The sequence below is a fragment of the Anomaloglossus baeobatrachus genome, chromosome 1 (genome assembly GCF_048569485.1).
Source record: "Anomaloglossus baeobatrachus isolate aAnoBae1 chromosome 1, aAnoBae1.hap1, whole genome shotgun sequence".
Lineage (NCBI taxonomy): Eukaryota > Metazoa > Chordata > Amphibia > Anura > Aromobatidae > Anomaloglossus > Anomaloglossus baeobatrachus.
The window spans coordinates 925,381,183-925,402,267 of NC_134353.1; the positions used below are offsets into that span (position 1 = coordinate 925,381,183).

Below are 21,085 nucleotides of genomic sequence, written 5' to 3' on the forward strand. Positions count from 1 at the left end.
ACTAGATTTCTCATAACTGGCACATCGGATCTCTACAAAAGAGGTGTCCCTTATATTGGGGGACAAGCGCCTACACAGCCATGGTACTATCCCCATATGGAAAAATCCCCACCTTCCCATGTCATTGTACTATGAGAAAAGGAGGTAACTGTTTATTTCCTGCTCTGATGTCACATTGTGCTCCTGTATTTCAGATATACTCACATCGAGGCCGAATGCCCCTTCTTGTCCTTCGATGATTTGCTGAATCGCCTTGAAGACCTGGTGTGTGACGTGGTGGACCGGGTGCTGCAGTCGCCCATGGCACCGCTGGTGATGGAACTGCACCCGGTACGTCCCCGACGCTCTATGTCTGGGTCCATCGATGTATACGGAAGCCCCACTGATGCCATAATGCAGCAATCCCACCCATGATGGCTGTAAAGAAAAGGGTCTCTGCGGGGCAGGAAGGAGGGAAAGAGGGGAATGTGCCCCATGGTCTTCTCCTGGAGATTAGCAGACGTTTGATATTGACCATAGAAGTGATCAATCTGTGTACAGCGCTACAGTATATGGCGATGCTATAGAGGCTTTTTTTTTTTTCCTTTCTGTAGGAGTTCAAACCACCAAAACGCCCGTTTAAGAGAATGAACTACCCGGAGGCCATTACCTGGTTGAAGGAACATGATGTGAAGAAGGATGATGGAACGTATTATGAGTTCGGGGAGGTGAGAGCTGATCGTATCGTTATCAGTTCTTCCAACTGAGCCCATATGGCGGGACGGTCCTAGGGAAGTTGGGGGCGTCTCATTGTGTAGGGGTAATATAGTGTGTGAATGGGGGGGCATTATACTGTGTGTGAGGGGGCTGTAGGGGCATTTCACTGTGTTGGGGATGTGTGGGCCATTTTACTGTGTGTGGGGGTGTTGTGGGCCATTTTACTGTGTGTGGGGGGTGCTGTGGGGCATTTTATTATGGGGGGCTGGGCTGTGTGGCATTTTACTTTGTGGGGGGCTGGGCTGTGGGGCATTATATTGCATGGGGTGGCTGCATGGGCATTCTGTGTAGGGGGCCCTGGGTCATTAGACTGTGTGGGGTGGGGGGCCTGTGGGATATTATACTGTGTGAGGGAGATGTAAGGGTGTTATACTGTTTGAAGAGGGGAATATAGGGGTATTATACTGTGTGGTGGGCCTGTGGGATATTATACTGTGTAAGGGGGATGTAGGGGCATTATACTGTGTGGGGAGGGGGATATAGGGGTATTATACTGGGTGGTGGGCCTGTGGGATATTATACTGTGTGAGGGGGATGTAGGGGCATTATACTGTATGGGGAGGAGGATATAGGGACATTATACTTTGTGGTGGGCCTGTGGGATATTATACTGTGTGAGGGGGATGTAGGGGCATTATACTGTGTGGGGAGGAAGATATAGGGGCATTATACTGGGTGGTGGGCCTGTGGGATATTATACTGTGTGAGGGGGATGTAGGGGCGTTATACTGTGTGGGGAGGAAGATATAGGGGCATTATACTGGGTGGTGGGCCTGTGGGATATTATACTGTGTGAGGGGGATGTAGGGGCGTTATACTGTGTGGGGAGGAGGATATAGCGGCATTATACTGTGTGGTGGGCCTGTGGGATATTATGCTGTGTGAGGGGGATGTAGGGGTGTTATACTGTGTGGGGAGGAAGATATAGGGGCATTATACTGGGTGGTGGGCCTGTGGGATATTATGCTGTGTGAGGGGGATGTAGGGGTGTTATACTGTGTGGGGAGGAAGATATAGGGGCATTATACCTGGTGGTGGGCCTGTGGGATATTATGCTGTGTGAGGGGGATGTAGGGGCATTATACGGAGTGGGGAGGGGGATATAGGGGTATTATACTGTGTGGTGGGCCTGTGGGATATTATAAGGTGTGAGGGGGGTGTAGGGGCGTTATACTATGTGGGGAGGGGGGATGTAGGTTATTCTATCTAGCTAGCTAGCTAATCTATAGTCCTACAATAAATAAATTATATGGAATGTATACATTTATTACACAACTGAAATCCTAAGGAAATGTTCCTCTGGAGATGAGGGTGTGAGACCCTGGCACATGAAGGCTTCTCATCGCCATACTTTGCCCACCCCTTGATAATGTAGCATCTCACTCCTCCTGTGTCTTGGTCATGTGCATTGTATCGGCGCTGCCTGTTATACTTGGAGTTGCAGTTCTTGCTTTAGTCCAGCAGGTGGAGTCAGAGGCTGCCAGCAGTGCCTTTACAGCACATAATCCACAGTTCCAGTGATCCAGTGCCCGCTGTTCCTGGAGCAGACACATTTGGGGTCCCTCTGTACATAAACACTTTCTATAATGGTGGTAATCTCAGCAGTGTCATACAATATATTTTTATTTTTTCTCAGGATATTCCAGAAGCCCCGGAGAGGCTGATGACGGACGCCATCAATGAGCCAATCTTGTTGTGCCGCTTTCCAGCGGAGATCAAGTCTTTCTACATGCCGCGCTGCCCGGAGGACAAGCGTCTGACCGAGTCTGTGAGTATACGCCGTCTGCATATTGGCCAATCATCCCCCCCCGACTGATCCTGGCTCTGGCCGCCATCATGGTCATTCATTCTTATTAAATTTGCTGTGGCCGTTACGGCCGGAGTGAACTCGGGGAGAAGGTGTTAAAGGAGTTTTCCACCCTTCCCCCTTATATTTAAACAGCCCTCCTGGCTTCCCAATCCTCCCACTGCTCTTCCGTCTCCTCTCCTTCTTCCTGCAAAATCTGCACATGACCGCTGCAGGCAATCAGAGGCTGAAGTGATTGGCTGCAGCCAGAAGAAAAGGGGAAAAGACCAGCAGGAGACATGCACATCCTCAGGGTGATCAATAGGCATGTCCTATGACCCTTGGCCGTTGTATAAATTTTTAAAGGGAGCGGAAAACCCCTTTAAGAAATGTATTTTAGGTATATCATTAAACATTCTGTTCTCCCTTTACTTATGTATTTCCCATTAAATCCTTCTCTCTCTGCCCCGTCTGACAGGTGGACGTGCTGATGCCCAACGTGGGGGAGATTGTTGGTGGCTCCATGCGTATCTGGGACAGCGAGGAGCTGCTACAAGGATACAAGAGAGAAGGGATCGACCCCACGCCGTACTACTGGTACACAGACCAGGTGAGCGCCGCCGCCCGGAGGGGAGTAACAAGCCAAGTACTTTGCCCTCTTTCACCCCTGTACCCCCCCCTCATTTATGAGGATACGTCTGCTGCTGTAAAGACTAAACACCGACTATTAGAAATGGCGGATCTCACTTGATTTTTGAAACTTTACAAATTTAAAGGACAGCTGTATAGCTGAACACGTTATATCGCCACCTGGTGTTCATACATATGTATTACATATGTGTATATATATAGAAATAAATATATAGATGATGATATGTTTACTCACTTATATAGCGCTATTAATTCCATAGTGCTTTACGTACATCAGCAACACTGTCCCCATTGGGGCTCACAATCTACATTCCCTATCGCAATGTCTTTGGATATGTAAAGCGCTGTGGAATTAATAGCCCTATATAAGTGAATAAATATTATTTTTCTTCATCGCTCTATTGGGAGACCCAGACGATTGGGTGTATAGCACTGCCTCCGGAGGCCACACAAAGCAATTACACTAAAAAGTGTAAGGCCCCTCCCCTTCTGGCTATACACCCCCAGTGGGATCACTGGCTCACCAGTTTTCTGCTTTGTGCGAAGGAGGTCAGACATCCACGCATAGCTCCACTGTTTGTAGTCAGCAGTAGCTGCTGGCTATATCGGATGGAAGAAAAGAGGGCCCATATGGGGCCCCCAGCATGCTCCCTTCTCACCCGTGGTGGTGCTTGTAAGGTTGAGGTACCTATTGCTGGTACAGAGGCTGGAGCCCACATGCTGTTTTCCTTCCACATCCCCTGGAGGGCTCTGTGGAAGTGGGATCTTGCCGGCCCCCAAGCCCTGAGGCCGGGCTCCATCCACAGACCCAGAGAACCTGCTGGATTTGGAGCGGGAGTGCCGTTCAGGGACAAGGCCCTGCAACTTTCAGGTACTCTGTGTCCCCGGCAGGCACGGACACTCTCAAGGCTTGCTGAGCGTTATAGTGCGCCGGGGACAGTAGCGCTGTGCGCTGGGGTTAGGTCACTGCAGCTTTGCTGAGTGACGTTACATGTTGGGAACTACTGCGCCGACCGCTACTGGAGCGGCGGCGCAGCTGCGACTTGTGGTGCGCCGGGGACTTTGCGCCGACCGCGCTTTTACGGCGGCGGCGCTTCTAACTTTAGCCCCCGGCTTCTGCGGCCTAGCGCCGCTTCGTTCCCGCCCCCACCCTGTCAATCAGGGTAGGGGAGAGACGCTGCTCAATGGGCAGCGCCGAGGGCTGGAGCTTTATTTACATGCTCCAGCCCTCTCACTAGGCACAGTGGGAAGCAGGCTTCCTGCTCTTCGTCTGTATACGCCCAGGGCCCGCCCCCCCTCTCCACAAGGACGCCGGCAGCCATTACACATGCGGTCTGGCTGGGGAAAGGCAGCAGGCTCTGGGAGACCCAGACTAAAGGGATTTCGGCGACCACACACCCGCTCCTAAGCGGGCGGTAAGCTGCACTTTAGTGCTGGCCCCACTAGTGCCTCAGTGTTATATTAGTGTACTTTTTTCTTGGTACCATATATATATATAGTTGCACTGTAAGGTCGCTTCTTGGCTGGACACCCTGTACTGCTCTGAGGAGGCAGCAACATGTCATCCGCAAAACGCAAGGGTGCCAAGGCACAGGCTGTGTACACTGCTTGTACAGCATGTGGGGCTAATCTACCAGCAGGCTCCAATGACTCACATTGTGTGCAATGTTCAGTTCCAGTGGCACTTCGTCAGCCAGAGCCTATGGTGGTGGTAGCCCAGGCAGAGGCGCCTGTGAACCCTGCCCCGGTGACGGGGACAGACTTTGCAGTTTTTGCTGATAAAATGTCTGTGACTATGACTAAAATCCTGGAGACCTTGCAGTCCAGGCCAGTTACTCAGACCATGGACACTGCTGTGTCTATGCTCTCCGGTCCCCCTCAGTTGGAACTAATCCGTACTTCAAGGGGGTCTCAAGCATCACAGGCTGAAGTCTCTGACTCAGATGACAGTCCCAGGCAGCCTAAGCGAGCTCGCTGGGAAAGACCCTCCACGTCATCACACTGCTCAGGGTCTCAGCGAGAAGAGTCTCTCTGTGATGAGACTGAGGACGGTGATCAGGATTCTAATCCTGGGGCCCCTCTCAATCTGGATGCCCCTGATGGTGACGCCATGGTTAATGACCTTATATCGGCAATTAATAGACTGTTGGATATTTCTCCCCCAGCCCCTTCTGCAGAGGAGGCAGCTGCACAGCAGGAGAAGTTCCATTTCCTGTATCCCAAGCGTAAATTAAGTGCTTTTTTGGACCACTCTGACTTCAGAGAATCGATCCAGAAACACGACGCTCATCCAGACAAGCGTTTCTCTAAACGTTCTAAGGATACCCGTTATCCTTTTCCCTCTGAGGTGGCCAAACGCTGGACCCAGTGTCCAAAGGTGGATCCCCCAATTTCCAAGCTTGCGGCTAGATCCATAGTCGCAGTAGAGGATGGCGCTTCACTTAAAGATGCCAACGACAGACAGATGGACCTTTGGTTGAAATCTGTCTATGAAGCTATCGGCGCGTCGTTTGCTCCAGCATTCGCGGCCGTGTGGGCACTCCAAGCTATTTCAGCTGGTTTAGCACAGGTGGATGCTATCATACATCCAGCAGTGCCGCAAGTGGCGTCCCTAACTTCGCAAATGTCTGCGTTTGCGACCTATGCTATCAATGCTGTCCTAGAATCTACGAGCCGTACCGCTATGGCGTCCGCCAATTCTGTGGTTTTGCGCAGAGCCTTGTGGTTAAAGGACTGGAAAGCAGATGCTGGTTCCAAAAGATGCTTAACCAGCTTGCCATTATCTAGAGACAGACTGTTTGGTGAGCCATTGGCTGAAATCATAAAACAGTCCAAGGGTAAGGACTCTTCCTTACCACAGCCCAGAGCAAGTAAACCTCAACAGAAAAAGTGGCAGTCGAGGTTTCGGTCCTTTCGAGGCTCGGGCAAGGCCCAATTCTCCTCGTCCAAAAGGACTCAGAAAGAACAAGGGAGCTCAGATTCCTGGCGGGCTCACTCACGCCCCAGGAAAGCAAATGGAGGAACCGCTTCCAAAGCGGCTACCTCATGACTTTCGGCCTCCTCCCTCCGCATCCTCGGTCGGTGGCAGGCTCTCCCGCTTTTGCGACATTTGGCTGTCACAGGTCAAAGACCGGTGGGTAACAGACGTTTTGTCTCGCGGGTACAGAATCGAGTTCAGTTCTCGGCCTCCACTTCGGTTCTTCAGAACCTCCCCACACCCCAACCGAGCAGATGCCCTGCTGCAGGCGGTGGACTCTCTAAGAGCAGAAGGAGTCGTGATCCCTGTCCCCCCTCAGGAACGGGGGCGAGGATTTTACTCCAATCTCTTTGTGGTTCCAAAAAAGGACGGCTCCTTCCGTCCTGTTCTGGACCTAAAACTGCTCAACAAGCATGTGAACGCCAGGCGGTTCCGGATGGAATCCCTCCGCTCAGTCATTGCCTCAATGTCTCAAGGAGATTTCCTAGCATCAATAGACATCAAAGATGCTTATCTCCACGTGCCGATTGCTACAGAGCACCAACGCTTTCTACGCTTCGTGATAGGAGACGACCATCTTCAGTTCGTAGCTCTGCCATTTGGTCTGGCGACAGCCCCTCGGGTGTTCACCAAGATCATGGCGGCAGTGGTAGCAGTCTTGCACTCTCACGGACACTCTGTGATCCCTTACTTGGACGATCTACTGGTCAAGGCACCCTCTCAAGAGGCATGCCAACTCAGCCTGAATGTTGCACTGGAGACTCTCCAGGCGTTTGGGTGGATCATCAACTTCCCAAAGTCAAATCTGTCACCGACCCAATCACTAACGTATCTTGGCATGGAGTTTCATACTCTCTCAGCGATAGTGAAGCTTCCGCTGGACAAGCAGCGGTCTCTACTGACTGGGGTGCAGGCTCTCCTTCAAAGTCAGTCGCACTCCTTAAGACGCCTCATGCACTTCCTCGGGAAGATGGTGGCGGCAATAGAAGCGGTTCCGTTTGCGCAGTTTCATCTGCGTCCACTTCAATGGGACATTCTCCGCCAATGGGACGGGAAGTCAACATCCCTGGACAGGAAAGTCTCCCTTTCCCAGACGGCCAAAGACTCTCTGCAGTGGTGGCTTCTTCCCACCTCATTATCACAGGGAAGATCCTTCCTACCACCGTCTTGGGCGGTGGTCACGACAGACGCGAGTCTGTCAGGGTGGGGAGCAGTCTTTCTCCACCACAGGGCTCAGGGTACGTGGACTCAGCAGGAGTCCACCCTTCAGATCAATGTTCTGGAAATCAGAGCAGTGTATCTTGCCCTACTAGCCTTCCAGCAGTGGCTGGAAGGAAGGCAGATCCGAATTCAGTCGGACAACTCCACAGCGGTGGCATACATCAACCACCAAGGGGGGACACGCAGTCGGCAAGCCTTCCAGGAAGTCCGGCGGATTCTGATGTGGGTGGAAGCCACAGCCTCCACCATATCCGCAGTTCACATCCCCGGCGTAGAAAACTGGGAAGCAGACTTCCTCAGTCGCCAGGGCATGGACGCAGGGGAATGGTCCCTTCACCCAGACGTGTTTCAGGAAATCTTTCGCCGCTGGGGGGTGCCGGACGTCGACCTAATGGCGTCACGGCACAACAACAAGGTCCCAACCTTCATGGCACGGTCTCGCGATCAAAGAGCGCTGGCGGCAGACGCCCTAGTGCAAGATTGGTCGCAGTTCCGGCTCCCTTATGTGTTTCCACCTCTGGCACTCTTGCCCAGAGTGCTACGCAAGATCAGATCCGATTGCAGCCGCGTCATACTTGTCGCCCCAGACTGGCCGAGGAGGGCGTGGTATCCGGATCTGTGGCAGCTCACGGTCGGCCAACCGTGGGCACTCCCAGACCGACCAGACTTACTGTCCCAAGGGCCGTTTTTCCATCGGAATTCTGCGGCCCTGAACCTGACTGTGTGGCCATTGAGTCCTGGATCCTAGCGTCTTCAGGGTTGTCCCAAGGGGTCGTTGCCACCATGAGACAGGCTAGGAAGTCCACGTCCGCTAAGATCTACCACAGAACGTGGAGGATATTCTTATCCTGGTCCTCTGCTCAGGGAGTGTCTCCCTGGCCATTTGCATTGCCTACCTTTCTTTCTTTCCTGCAATCTGGGTTAGAAAAAGGTTTGTCGCTCGGCTCCCTTAAAGGTCAGGTCTCGGCGCTATCCGTCTTTTTTCAGAGGCGTTTGGCACGCCTTCCTAAGGTGCGCACGTTCCTACAGGGGGTTTGTCATATCGTACCCCCGTACAAGCGGCCGTTAGATCCATGGGATCTGAACAGGGTACTAGTTGCCCTCCAGAAGCCGCCCTTCGAGCCTCTGAGGGAGGTTTCACTTTCTAGACTATCACAGAAAGTGGCTTTTCTGGTAGCTATCACATCTCTTCGGAGAGTGTCTGAGCTGGCAGCACTATCATCCAAGGCTCCCTTCCTGGTCTTCCACCAGGACAAGGTTGTGCTGCGCCCCTTTCAGGAGTTTCTCCCGAAGGTGGTATCCTCTTTTCATCTTAATCAGGATATCTCTTTGCCTTCATTTTGTCCTCATGCAGTTCATCGGTATGAGAAGGATTTACATTTGTTAGATCTGGTGAGAGCACTCAGAATCTACATTTCCCGCATGGCGCCCCTGCGCCGTTCGGATGCACTCTTTGTCCTTGTCGCTGGTAAGCGCAAAGGGTCGCAGGCTTCTAAAGCCACCCTGGCTCGATGGATCAAAGAACCAATTCTTGAAGCCTACCGTTCTGCTGGGCTTCCGGTTCCATCAGGGCTGAAGGCCCATTCTACCAGAGCCGTGGGTGCATCCTGGGCATTACGACACCAGGCTACGGCTCAACAGGTGTGCCAGGCAGCTACCTGGTCGAGTCTGCACACTTTCACCAAACATTATCAGGTGCATACCTATGCTTCGGCGGACGCCAGCCTAGGTAGAAGAGTCCTGCAGGCGGCAGTTGCCTCCCCGTAGGGGAGGGCTGTCTTGCAGCTCTAACATGAGGTATTTCTTTACCCACCCAGGGACAGCTTTTGGACGTCCCAATCGTCTGGGTCTCCCAATAGAGCGCTGAAGAAGAAGGGAATTTTGTTACTTACCGTAAATTCCTTTTCTTCTAGCTCTTATTGGGAGACCCAGCACCCGCCCTGTTGTCCTTCGGGATTTTTGGTTTGTTTGCGGGTACACATGTTGTTCATGTTGAACGGTTTTCAGTTCTCCGACGTTACTTCGGAGTGAATTTGTTTAAACCAGTTCTTGGCTTTCCTCCTTCTTGCTTTTGCACTAAAACTGGTGAGCCAGTGATCCCACTGGGGGTGTATAGCCAGAAGGGGAGGGGCCTTACACTTTTTAGTGTAATTGCTTTGTGTGGCCTCCGGAGGCAGTGCTATACACCCAATCGTCTGGGTCTCCCAATAAGAGCTAGAAGAAAAGGAATTTACGGTAAGTAACAAAATTCCCTTCATTATTATTATTATTATTATTATTATTATTATTATTATTATTATTGTTATATATATGATGCTGATGGACACACGTAACCAGTCATTGTCACCACAGCCTAATTTTACGGTTCACTATGTCCTGATTTATTCTGTAGCCTCAGCAAAGAATTCATGTAGGAAAACTCAGGAAAGACTTTTTCTATGGCCTCATGCATATGGTGCTACAGCCCCTATGCTGTACTGATGGCCTTTATAGATTACTAGCTGTAGTATCCGGCGTTGCCCGGGATAGTAACTGTCTTCTGTCTGTCTGTCTCTTTCCTTGTCTGTTTCTGAGTGTCTGTATGTCTCTGTATCACTCCCTCTGTCTCTCTCTATCTCTTTCCCCGCTCTGCCTCTTTCCCCGCTCTGCCTCTTTCCCCGCTCTGCCTCTTTCCCCGCTCTGCCTCTTTCCCCGCCCTGCCTCTTTCCCCGCCCTGCCTCTTTCCCCGCCCTGCCTCTTTCCCCGCCCTGCCTCTTTCCCCGCCCTGCCTCTTTCCCCGCCCTGCCTCTTTCCCCGCTCTGCCTCTTTCCCCGCTCTGCCTCTTTCCCCGCTCTGCCTCTTTCCCCGCTCTGCCTCTTTCCCCGCTCTGCCTCTTTCCCCGCTCTGCCTCTTTCCCCGCTCTGCCTCTTTCCCCGCTCTGCCTCTCTGTCTGGCTTTTTTTTTTTTTTTTCGTATCTGTCTCTGTGTCTGTTTGTCTCTGTCTCTCCACCGACCTCATATTACCTCACACGTAAGCTTCTTATACTATAAATGTCCCTTGTTCCTATAGCAACCAATCACAGCTCCTATTAAAAGCCTGTAGCTCCCAGCTTCATTCACTTTAATGAAGACAGGTTTTTTTGAGAGTAACTGTAAAGTGTGGGGTTAAATTTTCTTGTCAAAACAGTCTGACGTTCCCTGAGTCACATGGGGCATCTGTGCAAAATGTTGTGGTTGTAAATGCGACTGTGCAGATTCTTTTAGCGGACATACACACACACACACACACACACACACACACACACACACTCACCTTTATATATTATACAGACCCCTCCCCCCATCCACAATCATAGTGATCGCCCCTGCTCGCCATCATCCCCCTTTTTACCATTCAAATAATTAAGGAATTAAAAGGCATTTTTAGTATCACCATATTCGTAAAGGTCTGATGTATCAAGACGCAACATTTCATCCATAAGTTAGACTCCATGCACGCGCTGCATTTTTTTGGTGCAGTTTGTTGTCCAAATCTGCATTTTCTTTCTTTCTCCCGGCAAAGTCTGAGAATTCTGAAATTCTGTGCACACATTACTTATTTTATTTTTTACTTGCAGTTTTGGGCTGACAAAAAGACTGCCGCATGTCAATTCTTTGTCCGTTTTTTTTTAGCGCTTTTTTTTTTTGGCCAAAAGGTGCAGTTTTCTTGTTAACAACTTTTTTGCCTTGTGCACATGTCGCCTTAAATGATGTAAAGGAAAAATAAAATCAAGTTTCCAGAATTCTTATGTTTAATTAAAAAAAATAATAAATCTTTATTTTTATACTAGCTGTACTGCCCGGATTCACCCGGGTTAATAAGGCTACTTTCACACATCCGGTTTGAGCCCTGCGGCTCAATCCGGCTGTGAAAACTATGCAACGGATGCGGTGAAAACACCGCATCCTTTGCATCAGTTTTTACATGCGGCCGGTCCGGTTTTTTCCGGTTGCGGCATGCTACTGAGCATGCGCAGTGGAAAATACCGCATGCGGCGACCGGATGCGGTTTTTTCCGCATCGCGCCGCATCCGGCCTCCATAGGGATGCATTGAAAAATGCGCCGCAGCGGCCGGATGCGGCGCGATGTGGTGTTTTTTGCCGGAGCAAAAAACGTTGCAGGGTACGTTCGATCCGGCCGCCGCATCGGCTAAATCTGCCGCATGCGGCAAAAACCGGACCGAACGCAAGCCCCTACGGCACAATGCGGCACTAATGTAAGTCAATGCAAAAAAAACCGCAATCGGCGTTACAAAAGCCGGTTGCGATTTTTCTGCAGAACGCCGTATTGTGCCGCAGAGCAAAAGTCCGGATGTGTGAAAGTACCCTAACTGTTAACAAAATAGACTGTATTAACATTCCCGGGATAGAATGTATAAATAAAATGTATTAACGCCCGGGATAGTAACAGTCTCTCTGTTTCTCTCCCATTCTCTGTCTCCCCCTCTGTATATATCTGTCTCTCTCTCTCTTTCCCTGTCTGTCTCTGACTGTCTCTGTCTCTTTCTCCATCTGTCTCAATCTCTTTCCCTGTCTGTCTATCTATCTCTGTCACTTTCCCTGTCTGTCTCTTTCCCTCTTACCCTGTATGTCTGTTTCCCTGTGTCTCTCTGTCTCTTTGTCTGTGTCTGTCTCTTAACCTGTCTGTCTCTTTCCCTCTCTGTCCCTGTCAGTCTGTCTGTCTTTGTGTCTGTCTCTTACCCTGTCTGTCGGTTTCTTACTCTTTCCCTGTCTGTGTCTGTCTCTTTCCCTGGCTGCATTGTGACACGCCAACATTCCATATAAGGGCGTGGCTGCGCATTCTTCTGAAGTTCTGGCTGCACTGTGGCTCCCAGCTCCATTCGCTTTAATGGAGGCAGGTTTTTTGGTGAATAACTGTAAAGAGCAGGGTTAAAATTTCCCCTCAAAACCTAGCCTATGTGCAAAATTTTGTGGCTGCGACGGTGCAGATGCCAATCCTGGACACACACACACACACACACACACACACACACACACTCTCACACACACACTCACACACATTCACACACACACACATTCACACACACACACATTCACACACACACACATTCACACACACACACATTCACACACACACATTCACACACACACATTCACACACACACACATTCACCTTTATATATTAGATAGCGCTAACATATTCCGCAGCGCTTTACATATTGCAACACTTCTCTCACAAAATGCAATAAAAGTAATCAGAATGTCATAAGTAACCCGAAAAGTTCTGGGTCTTGGAAGAAGGGAAGGAAAAAGCAAAAATGAAAACAGTCCCACATATTATTACCCGAGTCCAGGAGCTGACAATCTAGTGTGAGGGATTTCTTTGTCGCTCCATTGGGAGACCCAGACAATTGGGTGTATAGCTTCTGCCTCCGGAGGCCACACAAAGTATTACACTTAAAAGTGTAAAGCCCCTCCCCTTCTGCCTATACACCCCCCCGTGCATCTCGGGCTCCTCAGTTTTTATGCTTTGTGCGAAGGAGGCTGACATCCACGCATAGCTCCACATCTTAGTCAGCAGCAGCTGCTGACTAGGTCGGATGGAAGAAAAGAGGGCCCATAACAGGGCCCCCAGCATGCTCCCTTCTCACCCCACTCTGGTCGGCGGTGTTGTTAAGGTTGAGGTACCCATTGCGGGTACATAGGCAGGAGCCACATGCTGTTTTCCTTCCCCATCCCTTAGGGGCTCTGGGTGAAGTGGGATCCTAATCGGTCTCCAGGCACTGGGACCGTGCTCCCTCCGCAGCCCCTGGGGAATCTGCTGGACAGGAGCCGGGTATCTTCAGGGACAAGGCCCTGCTACTGTGAGGTACTCTGTGTCCCCTTGGGGGACCGCGCATGGAGCGCTTGTGCCATACACACTGCAGCACTGCTGGGTGTGTTAGTGCGCTGGGGACTACCGCGCCGACCGCGCTTAATTGCCGGCCGCGCTTATAACTTTAGTCCCCGGCTTTTGCGGCCTAGTATCGCATATTCCCGCCCCCAGGCCTGCCAGTCAGGGGAAGGGCGGGACGCTGCACAGATAGTCAGCGCTGAGGGCTGGAGCATACTTTGTATCCTCCTCCCCCCTCACTCAGATCAGTGGGGCACCAGATTCCCGCACTTTCTAGGGCACGCCCACGGCCCCCTCCTCTTCACAGAACGCCGGCAGCCATTCCTGTCAGCACTGCTAACGCTGGAAAGGAGAGACAACACGGCTCTGGGAGACCCAGGCAGGGAATCTGGTGGTCACACAACCGCTTTGAGCGGTCGGTAAGCAGCACCTGTGGTGCTGGCCCCACTGAGTGCTGAAGTGTATATATATATATATATATATATATATATATATATATGCTTATATGCTATACATTTACACTGTACGGTCGCACTGTTGATTTTTGGCTATATACCCTCCTGGATTGTACTCAGAGGAGACAACAGCATGTCGTCCGCAAAAAGCAAGGGTGCCATAGCACAGGCTTACTTTGCAACCTGTACCTCATGTGCGGCTCTACTACCGGCAGGTTCCACCGACCCTCATTGTGTGCAATGCTCGGCCCCTGTGGCACTTACTCAGCCGGAGCCTCTGCTACTGGTGGCCCAGGTGGAACCACCTGCTGCCACTGTCCAGGTGACAGGGACGGAGTTTGCAGTATTTGCTGACAAACTTGCTGAGAGTATGGATAAATGGTCTAAGATACTAGAAGCCTTGCAGTCCAGACCGGTAACTCAGGCCAGGGGCACTGTTGAATCATTGACCCCAGGCCCCCCTCAGTTGGAGCAGCAAAGTGCTCCTGGGGTGACCCATAGGTCCCAGGGTGAGGTCTCTGACACGGACCGCAGTCCCAGGTCGCCTAAGCGGGCTCGCTGGGAAATTCCCTCGACTTCATCACACTGTTCAGGATCTCAGCAGGAGGACTCTCTGGATGATGAAGCGGAGGCAGCAGATCAGGATTCTGATCCTGAGGCCGCTCTCAACCTAGATACACCTGAAGGTGACGCCATAGTGAATGACCTTCTAGCGACCATCAATCAGGTGTTGGATATTTCTCCCCCAGCTCCTCCAATTGAGGAGTCAGCTTCTCAGCAGGAGAAATTCCGTTTCAGGTTTCCCAAGCGTACAATGAGCACGTTTCTGGATCACTCCGACTTCAGAGAGGCAGTCCAGAAACACCGAGCTTGTCCAGATAAGCGTTTTTCTAAGCGCCTTAAGGATACACGTTACCCCTTCCCCCCTGACGTTGTCAAGGGCTGGACTCAGTGTCCTAAGGTGGATCCTCCTGTCTCCAGACTGGCGGCTAGATCCATAGTTGCAGTGGAAGATGGGGCTTCACTCAAAGATGCCACTGACAGGCAGATAGAGCTCTTGATGAAATCCATCTACGAAGCTATCGGCGCGTCTTTTGCTCCAGCATTCGCAGCCGTATGGGCACTCCAAGCGATCTCAGCTTGTCATGCGCAGATTAATGCAGTCACACGTACATCTGCTCCGCAAGTGGTGTCCTTAACCTCTCAGGCGTCGGCGTTTGCGTCCTACGCCATTAATGCTGTCCTGGACTCTGCGAGCCGTACGGCGGTAGCATCCGCCAATTCGGTGGCAGTCCGCAGGGCCATGTGGTTACGGGAATGGAAGGCAGACTCTGCTTCCAAAAAGTTCTTAACCGGTTTGCCATTTTCTGGCGACCGCCTGTTTGGTGAGCGATTGGATGAAATCATTAAACAATCCAAGGGAAAGGACTCATCCTTACCCCAGTCCAAACCAAACAGACCTCAACAACAGAAGGTACAATCCAGGTTTCGGTCCTTTCGGTCCGCGGGCAGGTCTCAATTCTCCTCGTCCAAAAGGCCTCAGAAGGATCAGAGGAACTCCGATTCATGGCGGTCTAAGTCACGTCCTAAAAAGACCGCCGGAGGAACCGCTCCCAAAGCGGCCTCCTCATGACTCTCGGCCTCCTCACACCGCATCCTCGGTCGGTGGCAGGCTTTCCCGCTTTTGCGACGCCTGGCTGCCACAGGTAAAAGACCGTTGGGTGAGAGACATTCTGTCTCACGGTTACAGGATCGAGTTCAGCTCTCGTCCTCCGACTCGATTCTTCAGAACATCTCCGCCCCCCGAGCGAGCCGATGCTCTTCTGCAGGCGGTGTGCACTCTGAAGGCAGAAGGAGTGGTGATCCCTGTTCCTTTTCAGCAACAGGGTCAAGGTTTTTACTCCAACTTGTTCGTGGTGCCGAAAAAGGACGGATCCTTCCGTCCTGTTCTGGACCTAAAACTGCTCAACAAACACGTAAAAACCAGGCGGTTCCGGATGGAATCGCTCCGCTCCGTCATCGCCTCAATGTCCCAAGGAGATTTCCTAGCATCAATCGACATCAAAGATGCTTATCTCCACGTACCGATTGCACCAGAGCATCAACGCTTCCTGCGTTTCGCCATAGGGGACAAACACCTTCAGTTCGTGGCTCTGCCTTTCGGCCTGGCGACAGCCCCACGGGTCTTCACCAAGGTCATGGAAACAGTAGTAGCAGTTCTGCACTCTCAGGGACACTCGGTGATCCCTTACTTAGACGATCTGCTTGTCAAGGCACCCTCTCAAGGGGCATGCCAGCACAGCCTGGACATTGCTCTGGAGACTCTCCAGAGTTTCGGGTGGATCATCAATTTTCCAAAGTCAAATCTGACACCGGCCCAATCACTGACATATCTTGGCATGGAGTTTCATACTCTCTCAGCGATAGTGAAGCTTCCGCTGGACAAACAGCGTTCACTACAGACAGGGGTGCAATCTCTCCTTCAAGGCCAGTCACACCCACTGAGGCGCCTCATGCACTTCCTAGGGAAGATGGTAGCAGCAATGGAGGCAGTTCCTTTTGCGCAGTTTCATCTGCGTCCACTTCAATGGGACATTCTCCGCAAATGGGACAGGAAGTCGACGTCCCTCGACAGGAACGTCTCCCTTTCTCGGGCAGCCAAGGCTTCCCTTCGGTGGTGGCTTCTTCCCACTTCTCTGTCGAAGGGGAAATCCTTCCTGCCCCCATCCTGGGTTGTGGTCACGACGGACGCGAGCCTGCAGGGTGGGGAGCGGTCTTTCTCCACCACAGGGCTCAGGGTACCTGGACTCAGCCAGAGTCCTCCCTTCAGATCAATGTTCTGGAGATAAGGGCAGTGTATCTTGCCCTAAAGGCGTTCCAGCCGTGGTTGGAAGGCAAGCAGATCCGAATTCAGTCGGACAACTCCACAGCGGTGGCATACATCAACCACCAAGGCGGAACACGCAGTCGGCAAGCCTTCCAGGAAGTCCGGCGGATTCTGCTATGGGTGGAAGCCACAGCCTCCACCATATCCGCAGTTCACATCCCGGGCGTGGAAAACTGGGAAGCAGACTTTCTCAGTCGCCAGGGCATGGACGCTGAGGAATGGTCCCTTCACCCGGACGTGTTTCAGGAGATCTGTTGCCGCTGGGGGATGCCGGACGTCGACCTAATGGCGTCCCGGCACAACAACAAGGTCCCGACGTTCATGGCACGGTCTCAAGATCACAGAGCTCTGGCGGCAGACGCCTTAGTTCAGGATTGGTCGCAGTTTCAACTCCCTTATGTGTTTCCCCCTCTGGCACTGTTGCCCAGAGTGTTACGCAAGATCAGGTCCGACTGCCGTTGCGCCATCCTCGTCGCTCCAGACTGGCCGAGGAGGTCGTGGTACCCGGATCTGTGGCATCTCACGGTGGGCCAACCGTGGGCACTACCAGACCGACCAGACTTGCTGTCTCAAGGGCCGTTTTTCCATTTGAATTCTGCGGCCCTCAACCTGACTGTGTGGCCATTGAGTCCTGGATCCTAGCGTCTTCAGGGTTATCTCAAGAGGTCATTGCCACTATGAGACAGGCTAGGAAACCAACGTCCGCCAAGATCTACCACAGGACGTGGAGGATATTCTTATCTTGGTGCTCTGATCAGGGTTTTTCTCCCTGGCCATTTGCCTTGCCCACTTTTCTTTCCTTCCTGCAATCCGGATTGGAAAAAGGTTTGTCGCTCGGCTCCCTTAAGGGACAAGTCTCAGCGCTCTCTGTGTTTTTTCAGAAGCGCCTAGCCAGACTTCCACAGGTACGCACGTTCCTGCAGGGGGTTTGTCACATAGTCCCTCCTTACAAGCGGCCGTTAGAACCCTGGGATCTGAACAGGGTGCTGATGGCTCTTCAGAAACCACCTTTCGAGCCAATGAAAGATATTTCTCTCTCACACCTTTCGCAGAAAGTGGTCTTCCTAGTAGCAGTCACATCACTTCGGAGAGTGTCTGAGCTAGCAGCGCTGTCATGCAAAGCCCCTTTCCTGGTGTTTCACCAGGACAAGGTGGTTCTGCGTCCGGTTCCGGAATTCCTCCCCAAGGTGGTATCCCCCTTTCATCTCAATCAGGATATCTCCTTACCCTCTTTTTGTCCTCATCCAGTTCACCAATGTGAAAGGGATTTGCACTTGTTAGATCTGGTGAGAGCACTCAGACTCTACATTTCTCGTACGGCGCCCCTGCGCCGCTCGGATGCACTCTTTGTCCTTGTCGCTGGCCAGCGTAAAGGGTCACAGGCTTCCAAATCAACCCTGGCTCGGTGGATCAAGGAACCAATTCTCGAAGCTTACCGATCTTCTGGGCTTCCGGTTCCCTCAGGGCTGAATGCCCATTCTACCAGGGCCGTGGGAGCGTCCTGGGCTTTGAGGCACCAGGCTACGGCTCAGCAGGTGTGTCAGGCGGCTACCTGGTCGAGCCTGCACACTTTCACGAAACACTATCAGGTGCATACCTATGCTTCGGCAGATGCCAGCCTAGGTAGGCGAGTCCTTCAGGCGGCGGTTGCCCACCTGTAGGATGGGGCCGTTTTACGGCTCTATTCCGAGGTATTATTTTACCCACCCAGGGACTGCTTTTGGACGTCCCAATTGTCTGGGTCTCCCAATGGAGCGACAAAGAAGAAGGGAATTTTGTTTACTTACAGTAAATTCCTTTTCTTCTAGCTCCAATTGGGAGACCCAGCACCCGCCCCTGTTCCCTTCGGGCTGTTGTTCTTTGTGTACACATGTTGTTCATGTTGAATGGTTTCAGTTCTCCGAAATTCCTTCGGATTGAATTTACTTTATACCAATTTATAATTTTTCCTCCTTCTTGCTTTTGCACCAAAACTGAGGAGCCCGTGATGCACGGGGGGTGTATAGGCAGAAGGGGAGGGGCTTTACACTTTTAAGTGTAATACTTTGTGTGGCCTCCGGAGGAAGAAGCTATACACCCAATTGTCTGGGTCTCCCAATTGGAGCTAGAAGAAAAGGAATTTACGGTAAGTAAACAAAATTCCCTTCTTTATCTACTCTGATATAACGCTGCTCTCTTCTTGCTTTACAGCGTAAATTCGGCACTTGTCCCCACGGAGGCTACGGTTTGGGACTGGAGCGATTCCTCACTTGGATCCTCAATAGGCACCACATCCGTGACGTCTGTCTGTACCCCCGATTTGTCCAGCGCTGTAAGCCGTAACCTCCCCTGGAGACCAAGGATCCCTGGTAGAGGGGTCCCCACGTGGCGTTGTGGAACACATAAATGACCGACCTGCTGCTGCTGCTGCTTTTATCCGGACATTTCCCTAATCTTTGTGTCTATAAATCTCACCCTTCATTGTCAGTCCATGCTGTGTTATCAGTCAGTATAGATCTGTCCGCGCTCTCCATCCCCTGCACAGAGCGTCAGGCGCAGTCACACACAATCGTCCAATCCACATTCGGATCATCACCTGCAGATGTAGCAGAGCGGAGTTGGTCATGTGGTGACATCACAGGGTAATCTGCATTCTAGGACTATGTTCACACTGAGATTTTTCGGAACAGTTCTTCATTAAAATACTCCTTAAAAACACTTAATACATTTCCCATTCATATGAGGAATCTTTTGTGCTTTTTCGCTTTTTTTTTTTTTCTTCCCTTGAGAAAATTGAAAAAAAAGAAACTGCATGTCCCTTTTTCTTAGGGAATCTAGAAGGAAACCTTTCCGAAATCTCCAATCAAAAAGTTGCAAAATCCATGGAAGGAAAAATGAAAACTCCTCCACAACTCTTCAGCAGAAGAACACCAAAAAAAACAAACTTTCTTCGGCGCTCCATTGGGAGACCCAGACGATTGGGTGTATAGTACTGCCTCCGGAGGCCACACAAAGCATTACACTAAAAAGTGTAAGGCCCCTCCCCTTCTGGCTATACACCCCCAGTGGGATCACTGGCTCACCAGTTTTCTGCTTTGTGCGAAGGAGGTCAGACATCCACGCATAGCTCCACTGTTTAGTCAGCAGCAGCTGCTGACTATGTCGGATGGAAGAAAAGAGGGCCCATACTAGGGCCCCCAGCATGCTCCCTTCTCACCCCACTTTATGTCGGCGGTGTTTGTTAAGGTTGAGGTACCCATTGTGGGTACGGAGGCTGGAGCCCACATGCTGTTTTCCTTCCCCATCCCCCTGAGGGGCTCTGAGGAAGTGGGATCTTACCGGCCCCCAAGCCCTGAGGCCGGGCTCCATCCACAGACCCATGGAACCTGCTGGATACGGAGCTGGGTACCGTTCAGGGACAAGGCCCTGCGACATTCAGGTACTCTGTGTCCCAAACAGGTCGCGCACATTCCAGACTTGCTGGGTGTGCTAGTGCGCCGGGGACAGTAGCGCTGCGCGCTGGGGTTACAGTCACTACAGTTTTTCTGAGTGACCTTATGTGTTGGGGACTGCCGCGCCGGCCGCCCCTAGAGCGGCGGCGCGGCTGCGACTTGTAGTGCGCCGGGGACTTAGCGCCGACCGTGCTTTTACGACGGCGTCGCTTATAAATTTAGTCCCCGGCTTCTGCGGCCTAGCTCCGCTTCGTTCCCGCCCCCACCCTGTCACTCAGGGCAAGGGAGAGACGCTGTACGAGTAATCAGCGCCGAGGGCTGGAGTCTTATTTACATACTCCAGCCCTCTCACTGAGCACAGTGGGACGCAGGCTTCCCGCTCTTTGTCTGCACACGCCCAGGGCCCGCCCCTCTCCATAGGACGCCGGCAGCCATTCCTACATGCAGTCTGGCTGGAGAACGGACACAGGCTCTGGGAGACCCAGACAAGGGATTTCTGGCGACCACACACCCGCGTTAAGCGGGCGGTAAGCAGCACTTTAGTGCTGGCCCCACTAGTGCCACAGTGTTATTTTGGTGTACCCTTTTTTCTCTATACCATTTATATATATTGCACTGTAAGGTCGCTTCTTGGCTGTATACCCTATCTTGCTCTGAGGAGAAGACAACATGTCATCCGCAAAACGCAAGGGTGCCAAGACACATGCTGTAAGCGCTGCTTGTGCTGCTTGTGGGGCTGATCTGCCGGCAGGTTACAATGACCCCCATTGTGTGCAATGTTCGGTCCCTGTGCCACTTCGTCAGCCGGAGTCTATGGTGGTAGTGGCCCAGGCAGAGTCGCCGGTGAACCCTGTCCCGGTGACGGGGACAGAGTTTGCAGTTTTTGCTGACAAGATGTCTGTCACTATGACAAAGATCCTAGAGACCTTGCAGGCCAGGCCAGTTACTCAGACCATGGACACTGCTGCGGCAACGTTCCCCGGTCCCCCTCAGTTGGAGTTAATCCGTGATTCAAGGGGGTCCCAGGCATCTCAGCCTGACGGCTCTGA

General features: G+C 51.9%; 1 protein-coding gene across 1 annotated transcript in view; it reads left to right on the forward strand.

The window, feature by feature from the left end:
• Window positions 1-19,307, forward strand: part of NARS1 (asparaginyl-tRNA synthetase 1) — a 90,233-nt gene extending 70,926 nt beyond the window's left edge. Inside the window, exons 11-15 of the mRNA XM_075328128.1 lie at window positions 195-330; window positions 594-707; window positions 2,393-2,524; window positions 3,021-3,152; window positions 18,796-19,307. Coding sequence (XP_075184243.1) covers window positions 195-330; window positions 594-707; window positions 2,393-2,524; window positions 3,021-3,152; window positions 18,796-18,927 — 646 coding nt within the window. The 3' untranslated portion in view covers window positions 18,928-19,307. The remainder of the gene's footprint in view (window positions 1-194; window positions 331-593; window positions 708-2,392; window positions 2,525-3,020; window positions 3,153-18,795) is intronic.
• Window positions 19,308-21,085: the final 1,778 nt, after the last annotated feature.